The sequence below is a fragment of the Mustelus asterias genome, chromosome 20 (genome assembly GCF_964213995.1).
Source record: "Mustelus asterias chromosome 20, sMusAst1.hap1.1, whole genome shotgun sequence".
NCBI classification, from domain to species: domain Eukaryota; kingdom Metazoa; phylum Chordata; class Chondrichthyes; order Carcharhiniformes; family Triakidae; genus Mustelus; species Mustelus asterias.
This window is the reverse complement of record NC_135820.1, coordinates 59942059-59965777: the sequence shown is the minus strand read 5'-3', so window position 1 is coordinate 59965777 and position 23719 is coordinate 59942059. Positions and strand designations below refer to the sequence as shown.

The following is a 23719-nucleotide window of genomic DNA, read 5'->3' as shown; positions in this document are numbered from 1 at the left end:
TTGCTGCCCAGAGGTTTACAGCATGAAAACAGGCCTTTTGACCCAACTTTTCCATGCCACCTATGGATGTCCCTGCAGTACAACTGAGATAGGAGCCACAGACCACCAGGTATTATTCAAGCACACCTTCTACAAGCGCAGATATACTCACATCCGTGGATCCTCATGCAGGATGAGACAGGGTGGCACTGAGTGAAGAAGAAGCGAAGGTGATGGAGGCGTAGGCAGCTCTGAGCAGTCTCCCTTGAAGGGTAGTGGATGTTTACGACCCTCTTCACCTGGGCACAGATGTAGCATCTCAGGACTCACAACCAAAGTGGCTCTACTTTGACCAACTGTGTGAGCCGGCATGATGGAGTTTTCTGAGACAGTGCGGAGTCAGGAGTTCTGAATGGAGGAGTCCATTCATCAAATGTATCGCCTTGGCTTAGGGTTTTAAACACATGAGCACCTCTACTAGGAAAGTCACCAACCTCATAACGAATCGTATGCAATGGCGCTGGGAATGGAAATGTAGGAAAAGCACACTGTATTGCACACAATGCTCTGGAGAATTGACCAGTTAATGATGCTGATGGCACAGAAATGCATGGATTTGATGGCTAGTTGTGTCCCAGCTGGTGGTTCCTGATAATGATCAAACGTGGCATGAAAGAGTTGAGGCAGTCACCGATGGAGATGTTACCCATTATGGCATACCATCATCAGCCATCCCCTCTTCCGACTGAGGGTTCTTCTGTGCATCAGAGCTCTGGGATGCAGGTTGTTCCTGATTGACACTGGACACTGCAGCCTCTGAATTTGCCCTTCTGGCACCTCCATTACAAGATCAACCACCATGGGCATCTCAGCTGCAAGCATACAAACGTGAATAGGCTGCCTCCCCATTATCTGAGGCCACAGGGGAGCACCAGGTAGAAGTGATCGAGAGTCAAGGCCATTGTGCAGTCAAAGCACAGAGTGGTTCATTTGGGTGACTTTCAGTTTTGATTGTGTGAATAGCTATTTATTAATAACATTGGAGATGTTGAGCCACAGTCCAAGGTGTGCGAGCTTCCATTCTTTAATGGCAACACAGGAAAGGAAGCAAGAAGTGGTGGAAGAAACAATGACCTTTGAACAGGGAACCTGACACTGCCGGAGAGATGTGTACCATGTATTGACATTAAGAACGGAACTATTGAAACTGGTGTGTTTATTGGATGTGCTCTCCAATTCAGATCAAAATGATTGCCAGGGTATGCAGTGCTGCTGGATGAGTGTAGCTGAGGTGACGTATGCCTTGATCAGATCTACTCCATCCTGATGAGAATTTTGATTCTTGAGACTGCCCCCAGTCACCTCCATGCACAGTAAGGGCACTGTTCATCTCTACATCTTCCTCCCCCACCTCCGATGAGCTGTGTCAATCTAACACTTCATCCTCCTCAAAGTCTGCAGCTGTCTGGAGAGCACAGTGGCCCACCATAATGCATGCAACCATTGTCCTGCAAGGTGCCACCTGACTGACCCAGGCATTAGAACCGCATCTTCAGAAGGTCGATGGCCTGTTCGATGGTGGTCCTTCAGAGTTGACATCTTTGATGATAATGCTTCTGTGCCTCTGCCATCTGCTCAAAGGATATCCCCTATCTCCACAAAACCATCCAGGGGCTTTCAGTGGCGACGTGAAGAGCAGCGACACTCCAGATTGCTGGATAATGAAGGCATCATGGCAGCTGCCAGGATAGTGAGTGCATAGATGCATAAAGCTCTTGTTATGGCTGCAGACCAACTGAGTGTTGAGGGAACAGATATCCTTCCTATTGATGTACCTCATTGGGCATCACTCAGTGTCTTGATGGCTATTTGGGATATATCGATGATGCCCCTGCACCTGCCACCTTTAATCAATACTGTCACTCTCCCTCTTCCACCATCACCCCGACCTTCCCTCCCCACACCCCTCACCCAGGAATATTTAACAGCCAGTCCTTTCTTTCAGCCAAGTCGCTGGTATAACAATAACATGACAATTCTATTTGGCACCCTGTGCCTGTAGTTCACCAATCTTACTAACCACACTCTGTGCATTCACATACATGCACATTAACCCTGATCGAGGGCCGGATTCTCTGACCTCGCCTTGGGCTGCGAGTCTCCAGTCCAGATGCAGTAAACAGAGATTTGGATGAGCGTCAAATTCTACGTTCTCGTTGGCAGCGGCAGCGGGGTGTTAACGGCCAGAGAATTCTGGCATTAATCTTTCCTACTTTCCCCTTTACTTTGACCTAATCTATTGACGTACTATAGCCTACTCTAATTCTATCAAATCTTCCAAGTATTCTTACCATGATCCGACACTCTGATGTATCCTCCTTATCAGTTAATATTTTTCTACTTCCCACTGCCAGCTTTTCCCCTCTCAATATGCCATCCCAAAACTTCAATCGTAATCTTCATGATCATCACTTCAATCACATCTTTGATTTGATTTATTACTGTATTAGTATACAGTGAAAAGTATTGTTTCTTGCGCGCTATACAGACAAAGCATACCATTATTAGGAAAGGAGACATAGTGTTACAGTCATAGCTAGGGTGCAGAGAAAGACGCGAGGTAGGTCCATTCAAAAGTCTGATGGCAGCAGGGAAGAAGCTGTTCTTGAGTCAGTTGGTACATGTCCTCAGATTTTTGTATCTTTTTCCCGATGGAAGAAGGTGGAAGAGAGAATGTCCGGGTGCGTGGGTTCCTTGATTATGCTGGCTGTTTTTCCGAGGCAGCGGAAGTGTAGACAGTGTCAATGGATGGGAGGTTGGTTTGAGTGATGGACTGGGCTTCGTTCACGACGCTTTGTAGTTTCTTGCAGTCTTGGACAGAGCAGGAACCTTACCATGCTTGATACAACCAGAAAGAAAAAATCTCCACCCTTCCTCAGCAAAATCACCAATTGTTGGAATGGCATTGGGAAACTGGCATGATGGCCAGCACTGGAAAATAACTTTCCATTCCCATTTGTACACCAAAATTCTATTCCTTGTTTCAGATTTTATTAACACACATAGTTGCCGAAATTCCTCGTTTCTCTGGGCAAAATAGTTTTTCTCTTGTTTGCTGCATGGAATGCACATTTTTCAAAATCCATTCTTATACCACCCGAATCAACAACAATACCTACTTATATTAATATCACGCTGTCAGTGAATAAAACATCCAAACCTTTTTCATAGAATCTTTACAGTGCAGAGGGGGCCTTTTGGCTCATTGAACCTGCACTGACAACAATCCCACCCAGGCCCTATCCCTATAACCCCACATATTTACCTTGCTAATCCCCCTGACACTAAGGGGCAATCATGATGTGGAGATGCCGGCGTTGGACTGGGGTAAACACAGTAAGAAGTTTAACAACACCAGGTTAAAGTCCAACAGGTTTATTTGGTAGCAAAAGCCACACAAGCTTTCGGAGCTGCAAGCCCCTTCTTCAGGTGAGTGGGAATTCTGTTCACAAAGAGAGCATATAAAGACACAAACTCAATTTACATGAATAATGGTTGGAATGCGAATACTTACAACTAATCAAGTCTTTTAGAAACAAAACAACATGAGTGGAGAGAGCATCAAGACAGGCTAAAAAGATGTGTATTGTCTCCAGACAAGACAGCCAGTGAAACTCTGTGGGGGTTACAAATAGTGTGACATGAACCCAATATCCCGGTTGAGGCTGTCCTCGTGTGTGTGGAACTTGGCTATCAGTTTCTGCTCAGCGACTCTGCGCCGTCGTGTGTCGCGAAGGCCGCCTTGGAGAACACTTACCCGAATATCAGAGGCCGAATGCCCGTGACCGCTAAAGTGCTCCCGAACAGGAAGAGAACAGTCTTGCCTGGTGATTGTCGAGCGGTGTTCATTCATCCGTTGTCGCAGTGTCTGCATAGTTTCCCCAATGTACCATGCCTCGGGACATCCTTTCTTGCAGCGTATCAGGTAGACAACGTTGGCCGAGTTGCGAGAGTATGTACCGTGTACCTGGTGGATGGTGTTCTCACGTGAGATGATGGCATCTGTGTCGATGATCCGGCACGTCTTGCAGAGGTTGCTGTGGCAGGGTTGTGTGGTGTCATGGTCACTGTTCTCCTGAAGGCTGGGTAGTTTGCTGCGGACAATGGTCTGTTTGAGGTTGTGCGGTTGTTTGAAGGCAAGAAGTGGGGGTGTGGGGATGGCCTTAGCGAGATGTTCGTCTTCATCAATGACATGTTGAAGGCTCCGGAGGAGATGCCGTAGCTTCTCCGCTCCGGGGAAGTACTGGACAACGAAGGGTACTCTGTCCACTGTGTCCCGTGTTTGTCTTCTGAGGAGGTCGGTGCGGTTTTTCGCTGTGGCGCGTTGGACTCATGGTGAACAATCACTGAAACAACTCTATGATGACATCAACAAGTTCCATCCCACCATCAGACTCACCATAGACTACACTCCGGAATCGGTTGCATTCTTGGACACACGCATCTCCATTAAGGACGGTCACCTCAGCACCTCACTGTACCCGCAAGCCCACGGATAACCTCACGATGCTCCACTTCTCCAGCTTCCACCCTAAACACGTTAAAGAAGCCATCCCCTACGGACAAGCCCTCCATATACACAGGATCTGCTCGGATGAGGAGGATCGCAACAGACACCTCCAGACGCTGAAAGATGCCCTCATAAGAACAGGATATGGCGCTCAACTCATTGATCAACAGTTCCAACGTGCCACAGCGAAAACCGCACCGACCTCCTCAGAAGACAAACACGGGACACAGTGGACAGAGTACCCTTCGTTGTCCAGTACTTCCCCGGAGCGGAGAAGCTACGGCATCTCCTCCGGAGCCTTCAACATGTCATTGATGAAGATGAGCATCTCGCCAAGGCCATCCCCACACCCCCACTTCTTGCCTTCAAACAACCGCACAACCTCAAACAGACCATTGTCCGCAGCAAACTACCCAGCCTTCAGGAGAACAGTGACCATGACACCACACAACCCTGCCACAGCAATCTCTGCAAGACGTGCCGGATCATCGACACAGATGCCATCACCTCATGTGAGAACACCATCCACCAGGTACATGGTACATACTCTTGCAACTCGGCCAACGTTGTCTACCTGATACGCTGCAAGAAAGGATGTCCCGAGGCATGGTACATTGGGGAAACTATGCAGACGCTGCGACAATGGATGAATGAACACCGCTCGACAATCACCAGGCTCTCCTGTTCGGGAGCACTTCAGCGGTCACGGGCATTCGGCCTCTGATATTCGGGTAAGCGTTCTCCAAGGCGGCCTTCGCGACACACGACGGCGCAGAGTCGCTGAGCAGAAACTGATAGTCAAGTTCCGCACACACGAGGACAGCCTCAACCGGGATATTGGGTTCATGTCCCACTATTTGTAACCCCCACAGAGTTTCACTGGCTGTCTTGTCTGGGGACAATACACATCTTTTTAGCCTGTCTTGATGCTCTCTCCACTCATGTTGTTTTGTTTCTTAAAGACTTGATTAGTTGTAAGTATTCGCATTCCAACCATTATTCATGTAAATTGAGTTAGTGTCTTTATATGCTCTGTTTGTGAACAGAATTCCCACTCACCTGAAGAAGGGGCTTGCAGCTCCGAAAGCTTGTGTGGCTTTTGCTACCAAATAAACCTGTTGGACTTTAACCTGGTGTTGTTAAACATCTTACTAAGCAGCAATTCAGCATGGCCAATCCACCTAACCTGCACATCTTTGGAGTGTGGGAGGAAACCGGAGCACCCGTAGGAAACACACGCAGAAACGGGGAGAATGTGCAAACTCCACACAGATAGTGACCCAAGGCCGGAATTGAACCCGGGTCCCTGGTGCTGTGAAGCAGCAGTGCTAACCACTGTGCCACCGTGCCGCCCCTAATTGATCCCTTCTGGCCACAATTGATCTACCTAAGTAAAAAATGAATGTCTGGAACACCTAGCAACCTGTTTTCACTGATGAGCTGTAAGCGTCTAACATGATCTCACCACTGTCTCTGGTCATCTCTCCAATCAAATAACACCATGAAACATTACTGCAGTAGCTTAATCGCATGTTGATCCAAATCAGCAGAACTTTCCAGAACACCTCAGTGTGAATCCACCAATGCAAGTCTGGCTAACTATTCATAAACTGCGAATGGCCCGAAGGTATGTGCTGAACCTTCAAAAATAATGGATTCCCTGATGTTTGAGATCCTGGAACTCAATATTTTGGTAAATATTGCAGTAGTTCTATTTTTGGTCTCTTGGATATAAAATAGCCTAACCGCGGTGTCCTCCTTGAATAAGTAGGGAAGCTACAATTTCTTAATTATTTGTCTTTGAGCCCTCATTCACCAACATGCCAAAATTATGTCCCACCTTGATGTTGCAGTCAATGGGTCAATCAATGATAAATAAAAAGCAGGAGATGTAAAATGAGCTGTCAGTTTACTAACATCCATTTTACACTGTTGCACAAAGTCAAGATATAGTCCACAGACTCTATACTGGTTGTGCTTTGACCCATTGTAGCCTACCATAGTCAGTGGACCCTATTCTTTTTTATCCCCTTTTCAAAATACCACTATTGTCTGGAATGACACTGTTTGGGTGTTGAAATGATTGACACCTCTGGCTTTCCGAAATCAAGTGGCCGTGCCATGAGGCTGGCTCTGGAAGCGGACATCTTGAGATCAGTTCAAAAAGACTCTCACTGATTGCTGTCCTTTTGCATGAATCATGGTATCGAAGTGGATAAAAATTAGATTTTGAACCCTGCCAAAGAAGACTTTGAGAACCCTGAGACACAGAAAGGTTCAAATTTGCAAAAACGATGCTTAAAATAGCAAAGGGAAGTAGACAAAGGATGTCAGACAGCCAGCTCAGAAAGGCATACGGCAAAGTAATAATCTGCAAAAAAGCCTTTTCCGTACTTTTTCCGGGGTGAACACCGGTTTCCTGCACAGGAAGGTTAAAAAAAAGGACAGAAACCCTTTCTCCATGAGCGAGGCTTTCTGGCCTCTCCTGCCGCCAGGATTATTCGGCCTCTCTGAAACACAGGGCCGTAATGTCACGACATTTGTCTTTGCACCAAGGCTATTCAGGAGTGCAGAGCTGGGCCTGTGCCTGGGGTGGGTGTAAGCCCAACAAATCAACAAAATAATATTGGAGTGTGGTTCCAGCCTCCTGCCTCACTTTGCTTCTAATTGGCAAATTGCGCAGCACCTGAACAAGCAAGGCTGCCTGAACTGCTGTGGACCCGACGGTGTGTGGGTCCTTAGACAGTTGGAAGATATCCAAAGACTATTTTTGGATTGTTTCAAACCTACTCCCTCACGATGTTCTTATGAAGCCTTTGAACTTGTCCAGCAACAAGCTTGAGATCCCAAGGCCAAAAACCAGGAGTGGAGCTGCAGTGCTCAGAGGTCCATCGGTAAGCTAGAGCTTCTTTTTTCCTTTTAACAGCGCTAGGCCCAAATTGGAGATCAGCCTGAGAATCCCCAAGGACCATGTTAAAGGCCCAAGAGCAGAACTGTTTGCACTCCTGGGCATGAACACTTGGGATGAATTTGGCCCAGTCTGTTTGCATGGCAGAGAGAAGTGAGAAAAGTCAGTCCTAACCATTGTGATGAATTCGTTCAGGACATGATGCACCTTGTTTGTCCGTATTCAGTATTAACCGAGCAGTGTTCTCTATTGACTGAAGAGCAAATTCTTGGAAATGACAGTATCAACCGTAGCATACAATATAATTGAGTATTGCGATTGCAACTGGAAGATTCATATGATACAATGCTCACCAAATACCAGGGGAGAGAGAGGATATACAAAGGTAAGAGATACGGAGAAAGGGGAAGCAAGCAGGTGTTACAAAAAGCATGTACAGAATAAAGAGAAAAAAACAGAGACAGACAAACAGTGAGCTCCATCCCTAAGATGGCTCACTAAAATATTCTGCTTTAAAGGTAAGGCGAGGCATATATCTGTGGAACCTGTCATGTCTATCAGGGTATTTTAAGGTTTTCATTTGAGGATTGAATAGAATTAACCTATTAATCTGAGCATCCCACGTTCTTTTTAAATTAATAAAGAATCCTGGCTCAGAGTTGGAAATTAATTTTGAACCAAGGCAGAGCACTTGAACGATTTTTTTTTTAACCTTTGAATAATTTTAAATGTCACCCGCTTAGTAACACACCTTTGTAGATTTCTAACTGATGGCTTGCAACTGACTCCAGGAACCGAGTGCGGTCTTTAGATTTAACCGCTTCACGGAAGGATCGAAGACAAAGTCGAGGCAAAATGTGGTTGCACGGCAACTGTATTGCCAGCCGTATGAGTGCTGCTTGAGGTCCAAAATCATGGCCAAAGCACTTCTAGCATGGGCAGCGCTGGACACCATTTAGTAAGAAGGTTAGCACAATGATGGAGAGTGTGCACCAGAAATATACATTGTTATTCATTCGTGGGACATGTGTGTCACTGGCTGACCAGCATTTATTGCCCATCCTTAGTTGTCCCTTGGGTGGCTCGCTCAGCCATTTCAGAAAGGCAGTTGAGAGCCAACCACACTGCTGTGGCCCTGGAGTCACGTGTAGGCCAGATCAGATAATAACGGCAGATTTCCTTCCTCAGTGGACATTAGTGAACCAGATGGGTTTTTCTGACAACCGATAATGGTTTCATGGTCATCAGAAGATTCTTAATTCCAAATGTTTTTTATTGAATTCAAATTCCACCATCTGCCAGGGCGGGATTCGAACCCAGGCCCCAGAACATTAGCTGAGTTTCTGAATGAATAGTCTAGTGATAATAAGGTGTACTGTGATGTTATTCAGCATGCGATGTTGATTTGGACGTGGGATGTTCAGGTTAATAGGTTAATTCCATTCAATCCTCAAATGAAAACCTTTGGATATCCTGATAGACATGACAGATTCCACAGATAAATGCCGCGTATTAACTTTAAAGCGGAATAGGTCAGTGAGCCACTTTCATGATGGATCTCGCTGTTTGTCTGTCTCCTTTTTTTTCTCTTTGTTCTGTACATGCTTTCTGTATCGCTTCTTGCTTCCCCTCTCAATCTGAATGTTCAAACTAAAGCGCTATCTTAAACCTGCATCGTGTTTAACAACAGCAAAGATCCTCAATTGCTTTCACGTTAGTTGCTGATGAATTTTTTCTAGCTGTTGCTGGGTTTGCAGAAATGATTGGTAATTTGTACTATTATTTAAAGGTGCTGAAGTCTGCAGAGTGAAGTGTGACACATACTGCAGGCCATGGTTCTGAGTTCAAGGGTTCGGCCTGAAGCAGTTGTCCCAGAAGTGGGGCCTATAGCTTCTAACCTTCTTGCAGCGTAACAGGGAGAATAAGCAGAGGCAACACAGAGGATGGCAAGTTGCTGGAAGAGGGAGGAGGGCTAGAAGACATACCCACTCAGGAAGCAATTCTCCCCACTGAACCTGAGGGAGGCTGAGTGTCTGTCTCTGCTTCACTAAATGGGTACTCAGTGGAAGGTCCATCTCAAGCAGTCAAAGACTGCAAAGAGCAGGGTGAGGACAGCATGACCAGCGGTTGTGAAGGTGAGCATGACTTTGAATTTCTTTGCGTCAGGTTCTTTCCAGGGAGCAGGGAACATCCCTCAACATCTTACAGTTCTCCAGACACTGCAATTGAGTATGCAGAGAGACCCGAATACATTTCATTTTCTCAGAAGTAGGAAGAGTGTGCAGGATTGCGATCTACCCCATGGTGCAGGCTGCCATCGACTGCACACATATTTCTTTGTGGGAGCTCTTTGTAAATTCTGGAATGGACTCTATTCATTCAAGTTTCAGCAGGTGTGCACCACTACTCAGCAAGTCATTCAAGTCAACGCCTGGTATCCTGGCAGCAGCCATGGTGCCTTCATTCTGTGAAAATCCACTGTCCCATTGTGTTTTGGCCACAACAACCAAAGGGTATCAAGGATTGTCAGTTCACTACCTGGCTAATGAGTGGCGCACATCCCTCATACACGACACAGCGTGCCTATGTGGAAAAGCATTGCTGGAAACCAGATGTGATTGAGTAGACAATAAGCAATGCTTCTCATGCCTAAACTACTCTAAATCCCATTTCATTGTTGTCTGCTGCACTACCCCACCGCCATGAGGCCATAGCTTTTGCCAGCAGGTAGACAGGGAGCAGCTGAGGAGGAAGAGGAGGAGATAACCAACACATCCCCTTTCTGGTCAGGCTGTCCATGATTGGCTTAACCAAATGTGATACCAATGAGCACAATCCCATTCAACAGCCCCATACTTTTCCTTGATAGATCTTTTGTTATTGAAGTGTTGAAGACCAGATGAGAAACTCCAAGGCATATTATGAAGTTAGCCTGGACCCCAACTTTGTTTTATTTTGGTATTAGTGTGAGCATAAGATGTTCTGCTCCAGGTGTGATTCTATTGACCCGTTAGGAAGCTTTTATTAAAACAAACTTTAGTTAACAACACAGTTAAAATATAACAAAAAGAATTAGCATACCCTTTACCAGTTGAAACACCTAAACATGACAGAATATCATTCTTAACTGCTAGCTATTTCCATTAGTTCCAATTTTAGCAATATCCCCATAGACGTAAATTCCTCTTCAGAATCAGTTAGCAAGACACGCCATCATCCATGAATTCCCAGCCTTTAACCCCTCTGTAAGAGATACAGAGAGACACCCATCTTCTGACTCTCACACAGCAGCCCCCAGAGGAATACCTGTCCTCACACAGCAGAACTCCAGTGAGAAAGAAAGGAAGGAAACACCTCTTGCCTTTTGCAGACTGCTGGAGAGATAATATGTTCCAGCAGATCCCCAGACTTCAATTTCCAGACAGAGAGAGAAAGAGCTATTGTTCTTCTCAAATTCAAACTGCAACAGTCTGCTTTTTAACTCCGTGCAAGCCTAGCTCCACCTATTCACATGATTTTCTTGTCAGTCAACCGAATAAAACCCTGCTCTGAAACCCCAGGAAACAACTCTAAGAATAACAATAATGCATTAGCCCAGATTAAAACAAACACTCCAATAATTAGGAGTAACTAACCTTCTGCAGTATCAGCAGGTGGGCTGGAGAAGTCAGCGCTGGAACCAGAGTTGAAGTAGAAAATGGACCCGTCAGAAGAAACGTGACACAAATATATTTCTTAAAGGCACAGTATCATCACAAAAGATATCAAGGGGTATAGGGACACTGCAGGAAAAAGGCATTCAGGGAGAAGATCAACCATGATCTAGTTGAATGGCTGAGAAGGCAGTAGAGGCAGAATAACCTGCTCCTTGTTCCTATCTTCCTACGTATCCATTGTTTCCAACTCCTACTTTTGTAGCACTGCCTGACCAGGTTGCAGTTCTTGGCAATCTGAAAGGAGAAAGGCACAAGACTGGAATATGACGAAGTGAGGAGAGGTCAAAGCAAAAGGTGCTGAAACCATTTGCAGCTTGTAAATCAGAGGAGATTGTGGGCCAGTGGTGTGAAAAGGAGCATTAGGTATGAGCATATTATCATCTTCAGTAGCTTCAGCTACTGGTCACTACAATGAGGGCAAGAACTATCTCCCCCAAGGCAACAAAGACAAGCAGCCTTGTCTATTCTCTGTTGGTTAGGTGCCTGTGTTTATGCACCATCCTATCCTGCAGGAGAGAGGGGAATGTGTCAGTTTGTGTGGTACAATATATTTGGATTATGTGGCTGGCATGGTTAAATAAATGTCAGTGAGTGCAAAATATGGGTGTGGGGCTTGCAGCAATACTCGGGGCAGAATTCCCGCCCGCCACAGGAATCATAGTGGGTGGGGGCGGACCATCCGTTGACCTTGGGCGGGAATTTCCAGCCTTGGGGCGAGCGTGGCCAGAAAATCCTGCCCTAAGAGTGTAAGCATGAGGTAAAGATATGAATGTTAGATCTGAGCCGTGAATGCTAGAGTTTATTGTTGGGTGAGAAGTAATAGCAAATTCATTAGTTGTAAGTTGTCAAAATTCACTGGACTCTGGGGAGGTGCCAGCTGATTGGAAAACAGCTAATGTCACGCCACTGTTTAAAAAAGGAGGTAGACAAAAGGCAGGTAACTACAGGCCGGTTAGCTTAACATCCGTAGTTGGGAAAATGCTGGAATCTATCATTAAGGAAGAAATAGCAGGACACCTGGAAAAGAATGATTCAGTCAAGCAGACGCAGCATGGATTCATGAAGGGAAAGTCATGTTTGACTGATTTACTGGAATTGTTTGAGGATATAACGAGTGCAGTTGACAGAGGGGAACCGGTGGATGTGGTGTATTTAGATTTCCAGAAGGCATTCGATAAGGTGCCTCACAAAAGGTTGCTGCAAAAGATAAAGGTACACAGAGTTGGGGGTAAAATGTTAGCGTGGATTGAGGATTGGCTATCTAACAGAAAGCAGAGAGTTGGAATAAATGGGTGCTTTTCCAGTTGGCAATCAGTGACTAGTGGCGTGCCGCAGGATCGGTGCTGGGGCCTCAACTATTTACCATATACAGAGACAATCTGGAGGAGGGGACCGAGTGTAGGGTAACAAAGCTTGCGGATGACACAAAGATGAGTGGGAAAGCAAATTGCGTGGAGGACACAGAGAGTCTGCAGAGAGATTTGGATAGGCTAAGTGAGTGGGCAAGGATCTGGCAGATGGAGTATAATGTTGGTAAGTGTGACGTTATCCACTTTGGAAGGAATAATAGTAAAATGGACTATTATTTAAACGGTGAAAAATTACAACATGCTACTGTGCAGAGGGACCTGGGGGTCTTTGTGCATGAATCACAAAAACTCAGTTTGCAGGTGCAGCAGGTAATCAAGAAGGCAAAGGGAATGTTGGCCTTTATCACGAGAGGGATGGAGTATAAAAGCAGGGAGGTCATGCTGCAACTGTACAGGGTACTGGTGAGGCCACACCGAGAGTACTGTGTACAATTTTGGTCTCCTTATTTAAGAAAGGATATATTAACTTTGGAGGTGGTACAGAGAAGGTTCACCAGGTTGATTCTGGAGATGAGGGGGTTAGCTTATGAGGAGAGATTGAGTAGACTGGGCCTGTACTCATTGGAGTTTAGAAGGTTGAGGGGAGATCTTATAGAGACCTATAAGATAATGAAGGGGCTAGACAGGGTAGAAGCAGCGAGGTTATTTCCACTTACAATGGAAACAAGAACTAAGGGGCATAGCCTCAAAATACGGGGGAGTCAATTTAGAACAGAGTTGAGGAGGAACTTCTTCTCGCAGAGGGTAGTGAATCTTTGGAATTCTCTGCCCAATGAAGCAGTAGAGGCTACCTCGTTAAATGTGTTTAAGTCACAGATAGATTTTTAACCATTAAGGGAATTAAGGGTTATGGGGAGCGGGAGGGTAAGTGGAACTGAACCCACTATCAGATCAGCCATGATCTTATTGAATGGCGGAGCAGGCTTGAGGGGCTAGATGGCCTACTCCTGCTCCTATTTCTTATGTTCTTATGAGTGACGAGGGTGTGATACATTAAGCCGTGTGTGAAGTTAGTGGAGAATTTGTGGGATATGGCATGTGAAGATGCTAATACTGACCTTGCGTACTCATGTCAGGTCACTGGGCTTTTTGTGTGGCGCTGAATCCAGATCTAGACTCCTGACATCAACCTCCAAACCTCGTTACACCTACTGCCTTTTGAAAGTATAGTTGGAGAACGTCCAGGTCCCTGTGGATGGGTGACATCTCTTCTCTGCATCTCTTCAAGGAGGCCTCCTGTGCGGAATTGTAAAATCTCCAAGCCCATTTCAGCAATCAGAGTTGAAACGTGCAGGTTGGATCTAAGGGCTCAAACATGCAACTATTTCATGCTGCAATAGTTTAAATGAGCAGTTAGTTGCATGTTGTGTGCATTGGACCCAATGTGGCGGGTGTATCAAACTTTCAGGCCATAATATGGAGAAATTTCAGAGAAATAGGAATAGAAGGGATATACCTTTTTTGGAACGAGCCTTTTTCAATCATTTACTAATGCTCATTAAAAACCACTTCAGCAAACAGATTTCTCAGGGCAGAATTTAATACAAGCAACAGGGAGCTTGCTTGCATTATGTGCCAACTAGGCAGTGGGAGGACCCAGGACCCCGGAGGTCGAAATCCCGCCACCGAGAACTGCTGGCCAATCGAAGGCGGGCAGCTCTCCATTGTTCGTCAGCACCACCAGGGAGACCCAGAATCAGCAAAGGAGGCCTTACCTGGGGGGAATGGCTGGAATGAGAGCAATGAGGGGGAGTTGAGGAAATGCTTGAAGAACTGCAGAGATGATGTGTTGAGTGAAGAGCCAAAAGCAAGCTAGTTAGATGTTTGAAAGGGTGGTTTTAAGGGAATGCAGAGTTATGGCCAAATTCTGATACAAGGGAAATAGAATTGGAAGTGGATAGGCAAATATTAGTGATGAAAACTACAGAAGTAGGGAGGTATTTAATTTCCTTTAATGTAATCCCTGTGAGCAAGGCTTCTCCCCAGAGTCTATGTTCATAAAAATTACCTCTTCTTTGTTGAGGACCCAGCTATCAAAAACTGATTCGACAGATGAGCTTTTAAAAAAATTAATACCTAATGCTGTTACTAAAATATCTGAAAATGCTTCACACTCATCTTTGAAGTGTAGTTTCTGTTGTTGTGAGAGCGTACTTTCCATTTTACTGGTTAATTATCACTGACTGACTGATGAAATTAATTAATGAAACATACATCCTGTCATGCTATTAATTTTTTTTTAACGTTGAAATGTCTGAACACAGGCTAACATGCTCTGTTTTGCTGATGGTTAGAATATATTCATGTTTATGAATTAGAATGCTCATCGAAAAAAATGGTGGCACAGTGGTGGGCACTGCTGCCTCACAGCGCCAGGGACCCAGGTTCGATTCCCAGCTCAGGTCTGTGCAGAGTCTGCATGTTCTCCCCGTGTCTGCGTGAGTTTCCTCCAGGTGCTCTGGTTTTCTCCCACACGATGTGGAGATGCCGGCGTTGGATTGGGGTAAGCACAGTAAGAAGTCTCACAACACCAGGTTAAAGTCCAACAGGTTTATTTGGTAGCAAATACCATAAGCTTTCGGAGCGATGCCCCTTCGTCAGATGGAGTAGTTATCTGTTCTCCAACAGTACACAGACACAGAAATCAAGTTACAGAATACTAATTAGAATGCAAATCTCTACAGCCAGCCAGGTCTTAAAAGGTACAGATAATATGGGTGGAGGGAACATTAAACACAGGTTAAAGAGATGTGTATTGTCTCCAGACAGAACAGCTAGTGATATTATGCAAGATCAGGGGGAAAGCTGTGGCGAGCTGTGGGGGTTACTGATAATGTGACATAAATCCAACATCCCGATTTAGGCCATCCTCATGTGTGCGGAACTTGGCTATCAGTTTCTGCTCAGCGACTCTGCGCTGTCGTGTGTTGTGAAGGCCGCCTTGGAGAACGCTTACCTGAAGATCCAAGGCTGAATGCCCGTGACTGCTGAAGTGCTCCCCCACAGGAAGAGAACAGTCTTGCCTGGTGATTGTCGAGCGGTGTTCATTCATCCGTTGTCGTAGCGTCTGCATGGTTTCCCCAATGTACCATGCCTTGGGACATCCTTTCCTGCAGCGTATCAGGTAGACAACGTTGGCCGAGTTGCAAGAGTATGTACCGTGTACCTGGTAGATGGTGTTCTCACGTGAGATGATGGCATCCGTGTCGATGATCCGGCACGTCTTGCAGAGGTTGCTGTGGCAGGGTTGTGTGGTGTCATGGTCACTGTTCTCCTGAAGGCTGGGTAGTTTGCTGCGGACAATGGTCTGTTTGAGGTTGTGCGGTTGTTTGAAGGCAAGAAGTGGGGGTGTGGGGATGGCCTTGGCGAGATGTTCGTCTTCATCAATGACATGTTGAAGGCTCCGGAGGAGATGCTGTAGCTTCTTCGCTCTGGGGAAGTACTGGATGACGAAGGGTACTCTGTCCACCGTGTCCCGTGTTTGTCTTCTGAGGAGGTCGGTGCGGTTTCTCCCACACTCCATAGATGTAGGGATTAGGTGGATTAGTCATGCTAAATTCTCCCTCAGTGTACCCGAACAGGCACCGGAGTTTGGCGACTAGGGGATTTTCACAGTGACTTCATTGCAGTGTCAATGGAAGCCTACTTGTGACACTAATAAATAAACTTTAAACTTTAGTCCATAGTTTGATATTTTTGTGTGTTTGCTTCCCTTCCTCTGTTCTCCTGAATGTGCTGAATTGGGCTGTAGCATTGTTTCATCAGCCTCTTATTAAGTGATCTCCTTTAAGATTAGCTTTGACAAAGGGTCATCTGGACTCGAAACGTCAGCTCTTTTCTCTCCTTACAGATGCTGTCAGACCTGCTGAGATTTTCCAGCATTTTTTCTTTTGGTTCCTTAAGATTAGTGTGTCTGTTCAGTGACTATCAGTAGATCAAGAAAAAGAGAAACATCACACCTGTTCATCTGGCAGTAAGCAGACTTCAGTTGCAAGCAATAAAAGAACTAACTTCACAAAGTAAATCAGATAAAAAAGTTTAATAAAGAAACTTCATTACACCAACACTTGGGCCATGCCATGAGCCACACAAGCTTCCTACAATCCCCACCTACTTTCTATTCGTACCGGGTCAGCTGGTCTGCCGACCACCACATCATTTTGCCATTGGTCACATTGTCGACTGGGTCAGCGGGTCAGCTGACCCTCACAACATTGGCAGGCCATTAGTTACATTATCACAGATTCCAATGTTATCATTGGTTACATTATAACAATGCCCAAACTCCATCTTCTTTTTGCACAGATATGTGTAAGTTTACACTTTGCAGCAGGGGGTTCTGGTTATAGATCAGCAACAAAAATGATTTTCCCCTTTCACTGACCAGAGATACCAAGGCCAGTCCCAACCACTCCCCCATTAAGTTAAAGTTTATTTATTAGTCACAGGTAGGCTTACATTAACACTGCAATGAAGTTACTGTATAAATCCCCTCGTCGCCACACTCTGGCACCTGTTCGGATACACTGAGGGAGAATTTAGCATGGCCAATCCACCTAACCTGCACATCTTTGGACTGTGAGAGTTTGCACGTTCTCTCATGTGAGAGAACGTGCAAACTCCACACAGAGAGTGATCCAAGCCGGGAATCGAACCCGGGTCCCTGGCGCTGTGAGGCAGCAGTGCTAACCACTGTGATACCCATGCACCGTACTGCTTGAGAACACAGCCCTGAGGAAACCAAAGATTGAACCCAGGTTGATTTTGGTCTGTACAGATCAATTCTACACTACTTTGTGCATCTTACCCACTGAACTATCAGGCAAATTCTTATCGTAACTCGTGTTTTTAGACTTCCTTTGTTCACTGAATATTCTCGGTAGATAGTTTTGTGTAAGTATGGGTGTGTATGTATTCTAGAGAGAGATCGTCGAATCATAGAATCCAACAGTGTAGAAGGAGGCCACTTGTCCCATTGAGCCTGCACTGACAACAATCCCACCCCAAGCCCCTATCCCTGTAATCCCATGTATTTACCCTGCTAATCCACCTGAATCAAAGGAACAATTTATCATGGCCAATCCACCTAACCTGCACATCTTTGGACCGTGGGAGGAGACTGGAGCACCTGGAAAAAAGCCATGCAGACACGGGGAAAATGTGCAAACTCCATGCTGTCACCCGAGGCTGGAATCGAACACAGGTTTCTGGCATTGTGAGGCAGCAGTGCTAACCACTGTGCCACCGTGCTGCCCATGTAGATATTTTATACATGTGAATCCGTGCATTGCTAATGTACTTTAATGCGAATGTATGTAGTTAGTATCAACATATACAGGTGTTAATATTTTTGTAAAGTTGAATATGCATATTTTAGATAGCTATAAGGGCAGAGATACTTTATGTTGTTATATGGTATATATTGGATAGATATATGCATTTACTTCATTTCAATATGCGTATATTTTCTATAGGTATTGTTCTTTGAATGGAATCGTTGGATTTCATGTATAAGGAGAACCTCTTTGCTTGGGTGTTCCCAGTTGTATTAGGAAACGCAACAGCCCAACTTTTCTTGACATTTCCTATACGTTATTTGCCATTTCCACAGCTAGGGCAATTTCACCAACATAATTAAAAGTCAAATCCTCGTTTGAAAGGAGATTCTATTGAACAATTCATATGACAGTTCCCCATAAACCCAGTGAGCAGCTGTTTCTGAATGACAGTATCTCTGGAACAGATCTCCCTTCACTTGGCTTCATTTTGTTGCAATCTACAAACGCCAGGGATTTCTGACAGCGCAACCCTCCCAAATCTGGAATTTAAAGGGTGAGTCTACAAATGTCTGTGCCCACTGTTAAAAGTCCTGTCCCATGTTCCCAGCCACCCTGGACAAAAATCATGATTTTTGCCTTCTCCAGCCTCAGAAATGTCAGGGGCCAAGTGTTAGAGTCATAGAGATATACAGCACGGAAACAGGCTCTTCGGTCCAACTCATCCATGTCAACCAGTTTTCCTAAACTGAACTAGTCCCATTTGCCTGCGTTTGGCTCAGATCCTGCTAAACCTTTCCTATCCATATACCTGTCCAAATGTATTTTAAATGTTGTAATTGTACCCACCTCTAGCACCTCCTCTGGCAGCTCATTTCATATACGCACCACCCTCTGTGTGAAAACGTTGCCCCTCAGATCCCTTTTAAATCTCACCTTAAACCTATGCCCTCTAATTTTGGACTCCCCTACCCTGGGAAAAAGACCTTGGCTATTCACCTCACCCAAGTCCGTCATGATTTTATAAACCTCTATAAGGTCACCTCTCATCCTTGTACACTCCATATTTCACTAGACAGAAAAGGTAAAACTCAGAACCAACAAGAAAATCCTTGTCCCTTTTCCCCTCGGTGACATAATTGACAATAGCCCCTTGCAAATGTGATTTAAAACCATTCTTACATGCTCTCCATTCAGCCATCTTCCTTAATGATGATGTTTTACCAATTGTCAAAAACAGTAAATTCACCAAGATTTGACACCGCTCCTTTTTGTTTGAATCTTTGTCAGTGCTAAGGGATAATTATATTGACTACGTCAACCTCATACACTGGACAGCAGCTCTGAACGGCAAACATTTTGTTTTTACTATGACATGAACTGTTCAGCAGTACCTTTCCCTCGAAACCTTCACATCTCACTAGCAATTCACTGTCACTGTCTGTGTGGAGTTTGCATTTTCTCCCCGTGTCTGTGTGGGTTTCCTCCGGGTGCTCCGGTTTCCTCCCACAGCCCAAAGGTGTGCGGGTTAGCTGGATTGGCCATGCTAAATTGCCCCTTAGTGTCAGGGGGATTAGCGGGGTAAATACATGGGGCGATGGGGATAGGGTCTGGATGGGATTGTTGTCGATGCAGTCTCGATGGACCGAATGGCCTCCTTCTGCACTGTAGGAATTTTATGATTCAATTCCTTCCCAGGTACAAACTATTTTACCTTTCATTTCAGTTTATCTTTACTGAAAAGTTTTATTTAATTTTATAGGTTTCCCTGTCTCTTTCCTTCCCTATTTGTTTAAATTATTTAAAACATTTGTATCCAATTATCATACCTGTAAACTCAAGGGTGTCACGGTAGCACAGTGGTTAGCACTGCTGCTTCACAGTTCCAGGGATCTGGGTTCGATTCCCGGCTTGGGTCACTGTCTGTGTGGAGTTTGCACATTCTCCTCATGTCTGTGTGGGTTTCCTCCGGGTGCTCCGGTTTCCTCCCACAGTCCAAAGATGTGCGGGTTAGGTTGATTGGCCAGGTTAAAAATTGCCCCTTAGAGTCCTGAGATGTGTAGGTTAGAGGGATTAGTGGGTAAATATGTGGGGGTAGGGCCTGGCTAGGATTGTGGTCGGTGCTGACTCGATGGGCTGAATGGCCTCCTTCTGCACTGTAGGGTTTCTATGATTTCTATGACTTCAGTGGGCAATTTACAAAATGTAACCAGAGAAAATAGGATGGACTGAAACTCTGAGATGTCTCTTATTGACCAAAAACAACCAAGCGTGTTATGAAAAAACGTTGACTAGTGAATGCCCATTTCCCTTCTCTTCTTCAGCAACTTTCTCACTTCCAAGGGGGAAGGACATGGCTGGGAGCACCACCCTGGGAAATTAGGAATATACCAACCGTGGTATTGTACCCACTAAGATTAATGAACAAAAAATGAGGGGCTGAATGCTGAAATCCCTGAGAGCCACTCGCTGTGAGTGTAATTCCCAGTGGAAGTGTCGGCTCATGGAGTCACTCCCACAAATGACAATGAACGAAGCCAATGCAACATTAATGAGGGCTGAGGGAGAAAAATAATTTCAGTAAATAGTTCCAGTTCTGTTATCTCTCTGTGCTCATTTTGATATCTTCTCACCTTTTTTTTAATTCATTCGTGGGACATGGGCGTCACTGGCTGGCCAGCAATTATTGCCCATTCCTGGTTGCCCGAGGGCATTGGTGTGGCTCTGGAGTCACATGTAAGCCAGACCGGGTAAGGCAGATTTCCTTCCCTAAAGGACATTAGTGAACCAGATTGGTTTTTCTGACAATTGACAGTGGTTTCATGGTCATCGGTAGATCCTTAATTCCAGATTTCTTTTTATTGAATTCAAATTCCACCATCTGCCATGGTGGGATTCGAACCCCGCAGAACATGAGCTGAGTTTCTGGATTGATAGTCTGGCGAAAATACCACGAGGCCATTGCCTCCCCATGTGTCACAACAAGTAGCCTGTAAAATATGGAAGAATAATAACTGATGCAAAATATTTGAAGGACCTATTGTAAACATTTTGCAAAGATCAATGTAAGTTTGATGTATAAGTAATGAAAATGCAAACAGATTTGGTTTCGCGATCTTATTAATCCTGTGGCTTCTGTCATTTCAGGTGCCTCAACACAGAACTCCAACACAGTGGAGCCAGAAAAACAAGTAGATAACACAGTGAAAATGGCCGGAGTTATTGCAGGAATCTTAATGTTCATCATCATCATGCTGGGAGTGATGCTGATAGTTAAAAAACGGTAGGTTTTATGAAATAATATTTCCAATTTAACATTTGCAGTCGAACCTTGTGATGGGAAATGTGCATTTACATTCATTATGTTTTGTGGAACATTGGAAAGGAATTAGATATGGAGGAACCTTCTGACATTTCGTATTATCATAGCTTGGCGACATGACTCACTCTTGAACACATGCAATTTGGGCATTACTATGGATAGCCTAGTTATGCATACATGAATATGTGAGTGCAAGTCATTGCATTCTTGTGCAATTTATCTTGTCACTTCTGAGATGGATTTTTCTATAAATGTGATCTAACCACTTGACTCACATTGGTTCCACTTAGCTGACCAAATTTGGTTTGTAGATCTAATTGTCTTCATTTTCTTTGCAGCTCTAAATAAAAAGCCAATGATGACTAAAGTAATGAAGGAAATGCATAAAGATATGCCATTCTAAAAGGAGCTTTTCTGTGATATACCTTCAACCAATGTAGAATGCAAAAATTTTGTTTGTATTTCCAAAATAAGACTTGGGCTGGTTTTCTAAATTTTGGCCAAAGCTGAACTGTTCTCAGATTTTGAGAGGGAGAATCCACCGGCTTAAATCAGGCTTAATGAAGCTTCAAGAGATTTGAAAAAGTGAAGCCCTAATGCAACTCTTTAGAATTTGCCTTAAATTTTGTCCAGTTATCTTTTTTCCTTCGTTATCAAGAGCTGATAATAGATTGCCTCAGTGTGCCAGTGAGCAAACCCACTGACTGGTAGTGAACTGAGTAACCAGGTCGTCCAGAAAGGCCTCGGGTTTAATCCGTTGTATGGTTTCAGGCAGCTGATTTCAAGAAAGACAGTGCAATGGTGCATTAGACCTTTAAGCACTGACAATCGGGGTAGCATTAAGGAGAACGCATCCAGGGTTATTGTTTCTGATAGCTTTTCCAGGGAGTCCTGCAGGGAGTTATGCTCAGATACAGGTCGGGTCAGGACAAAATCTGGCCCTCGTCATGATAAAAAAGCAGTGGTGTGAGCACTCAGTCTCAGAGTTTATGCATAAATGGCAAGGTGGCACAGTGGTTAGCACTGCTGCCTCACCAGGGACCCGGGTTCGATTCCCGGCTTGGGTCACTGTTTGTGCGGAATCTGCACGTTCTCCACGTGTCTGCGTGGGTTTTCCTCCGGGTGCCTCCTACAATCTGAAAGATGTGCTGCTGGATGCATTGGCCATGCTAAATTCTTGCTCAGTGTACCCGAACTGGCGCCAGAGTGCGGCGACTAGGGGATTCTCACAGTAACTTCATTGCAGTGTCAATGTAAGTCTACTTGTCAAACTAATAAATAAACTTAAATAAACCACAAACAATACATCTGATGGCAGCTAATGCCAATAGAACCGTATTGCTGGAGTCAGTGGCCTACAAACTGATGTAAATGACACCAACTACTTTTAAAAGAACGTACAGTATGGCAGGTGGCATGCATATTCTGCAGAGCAGTGCATCACCCATCAGATTGGTAAAAGCAGGAGAAACTGAACTGCAGTCAAAGAACATTATTGGCTCCCACTCGACCCTCTATGAATCGTCACCCTTATCCCGCACCCCTCACCACCTACCTGAGGGCAACAACTGGTGACGCAGCAGGCGAGAATCCAATTGGCTGATGAGGGTAAAACACAGTGTGCATCCACAATTTGATCATCTAATTTAAAGGAGGCCTAAATGCCAGTATAGCAACATAGAATCCCTACAGTGCAGAGCAAGGCCATTCGGCCCATTGAGTCTGATTCGACTCTCTGCAGAGTGTCCTCCCCAAGCTCTGTCCCCTGCCCTATCCCTATACCCCGCACATTCACCATGGCTAATCAATCTAACCTACACATCTTTTGACACCAAGGGGCATTTTACATGGCCAAACCACTGAACCCGCACATCTTTGGACTGTGGGAGGAAACCCATGCAGACACGGGGAGAATGTGCAAACTCCACACAGCCAGTCAACCAAGGCTGGAATTGAACCTGGGTCCCTGGCGCTATGAGGCAGCAGTGCTAACCACTCTGCCACCGTGCCGCCCTATCAAATGTGTTTTGCACCTACACATTCCAGTACAGGGATAGAATTTCCCGATCAGGAGGGAATGGATAAAAATTAGGAAAGAAACAAAAATACTAGCTAGCTGCATGTGGGAATTTGCACCTGTTATTTGGAGCTTTATAAGGTTGTGACCATTCTTGAGGAAAAGGTTTCACTCAAGGATGTTGAGTCCCAAGTTTGTGCGCAGTTAATCAACATCGATTTCACAGTGCAATGTCCCTTCATCTTTTGCATATTTGAGGTGAATTTCTGTAATTTTCTACACTCATACTTTGTGCGTGTGTGTGTGTGCATGCATGTGTGTGTGTGCATGCATGTGTGTGTGCATGCATGTTTGTGTGTGTGTGCATGCATGTTTGTGTGTGTGTGCATGCATGTGTGCGTGCATGTGTGTGTCTCCTTCTCCCACATTTCAGTTATTGTTGTCTCCTACCTTGAATGACTTGGGTTTGATGGCCTTCAGTGGAATTCTGTCTGCTCCTTGTCTGATCCTGAGGTGGGAAGCAGGGTTGGGGTGTCCAATTCCAAAGTGTGGGAGTCTAAT

The 23719-nt window shown here is 45.0% G+C and overlaps 1 protein-coding gene across 2 annotated transcripts in view; it reads left to right on the top strand.

Moving 5' to 3' along the window:
* The window catches only part of ptprt (protein tyrosine phosphatase receptor type T), a 999403-nt gene that overhangs the window by 759040 nt on the left and 216644 nt on the right, over positions 1–23719 (top strand). For both annotated transcript variants that reach the window (XM_078236146.1, XM_078236147.1), the window contains exon 13: positions 20967–21102. In XM_078236146.1, coding sequence (XP_078092272.1) covers positions 20967–21102 — 136 coding nt within the window. The remainder of the gene's footprint in view (positions 1–20966; positions 21103–23719) is intronic.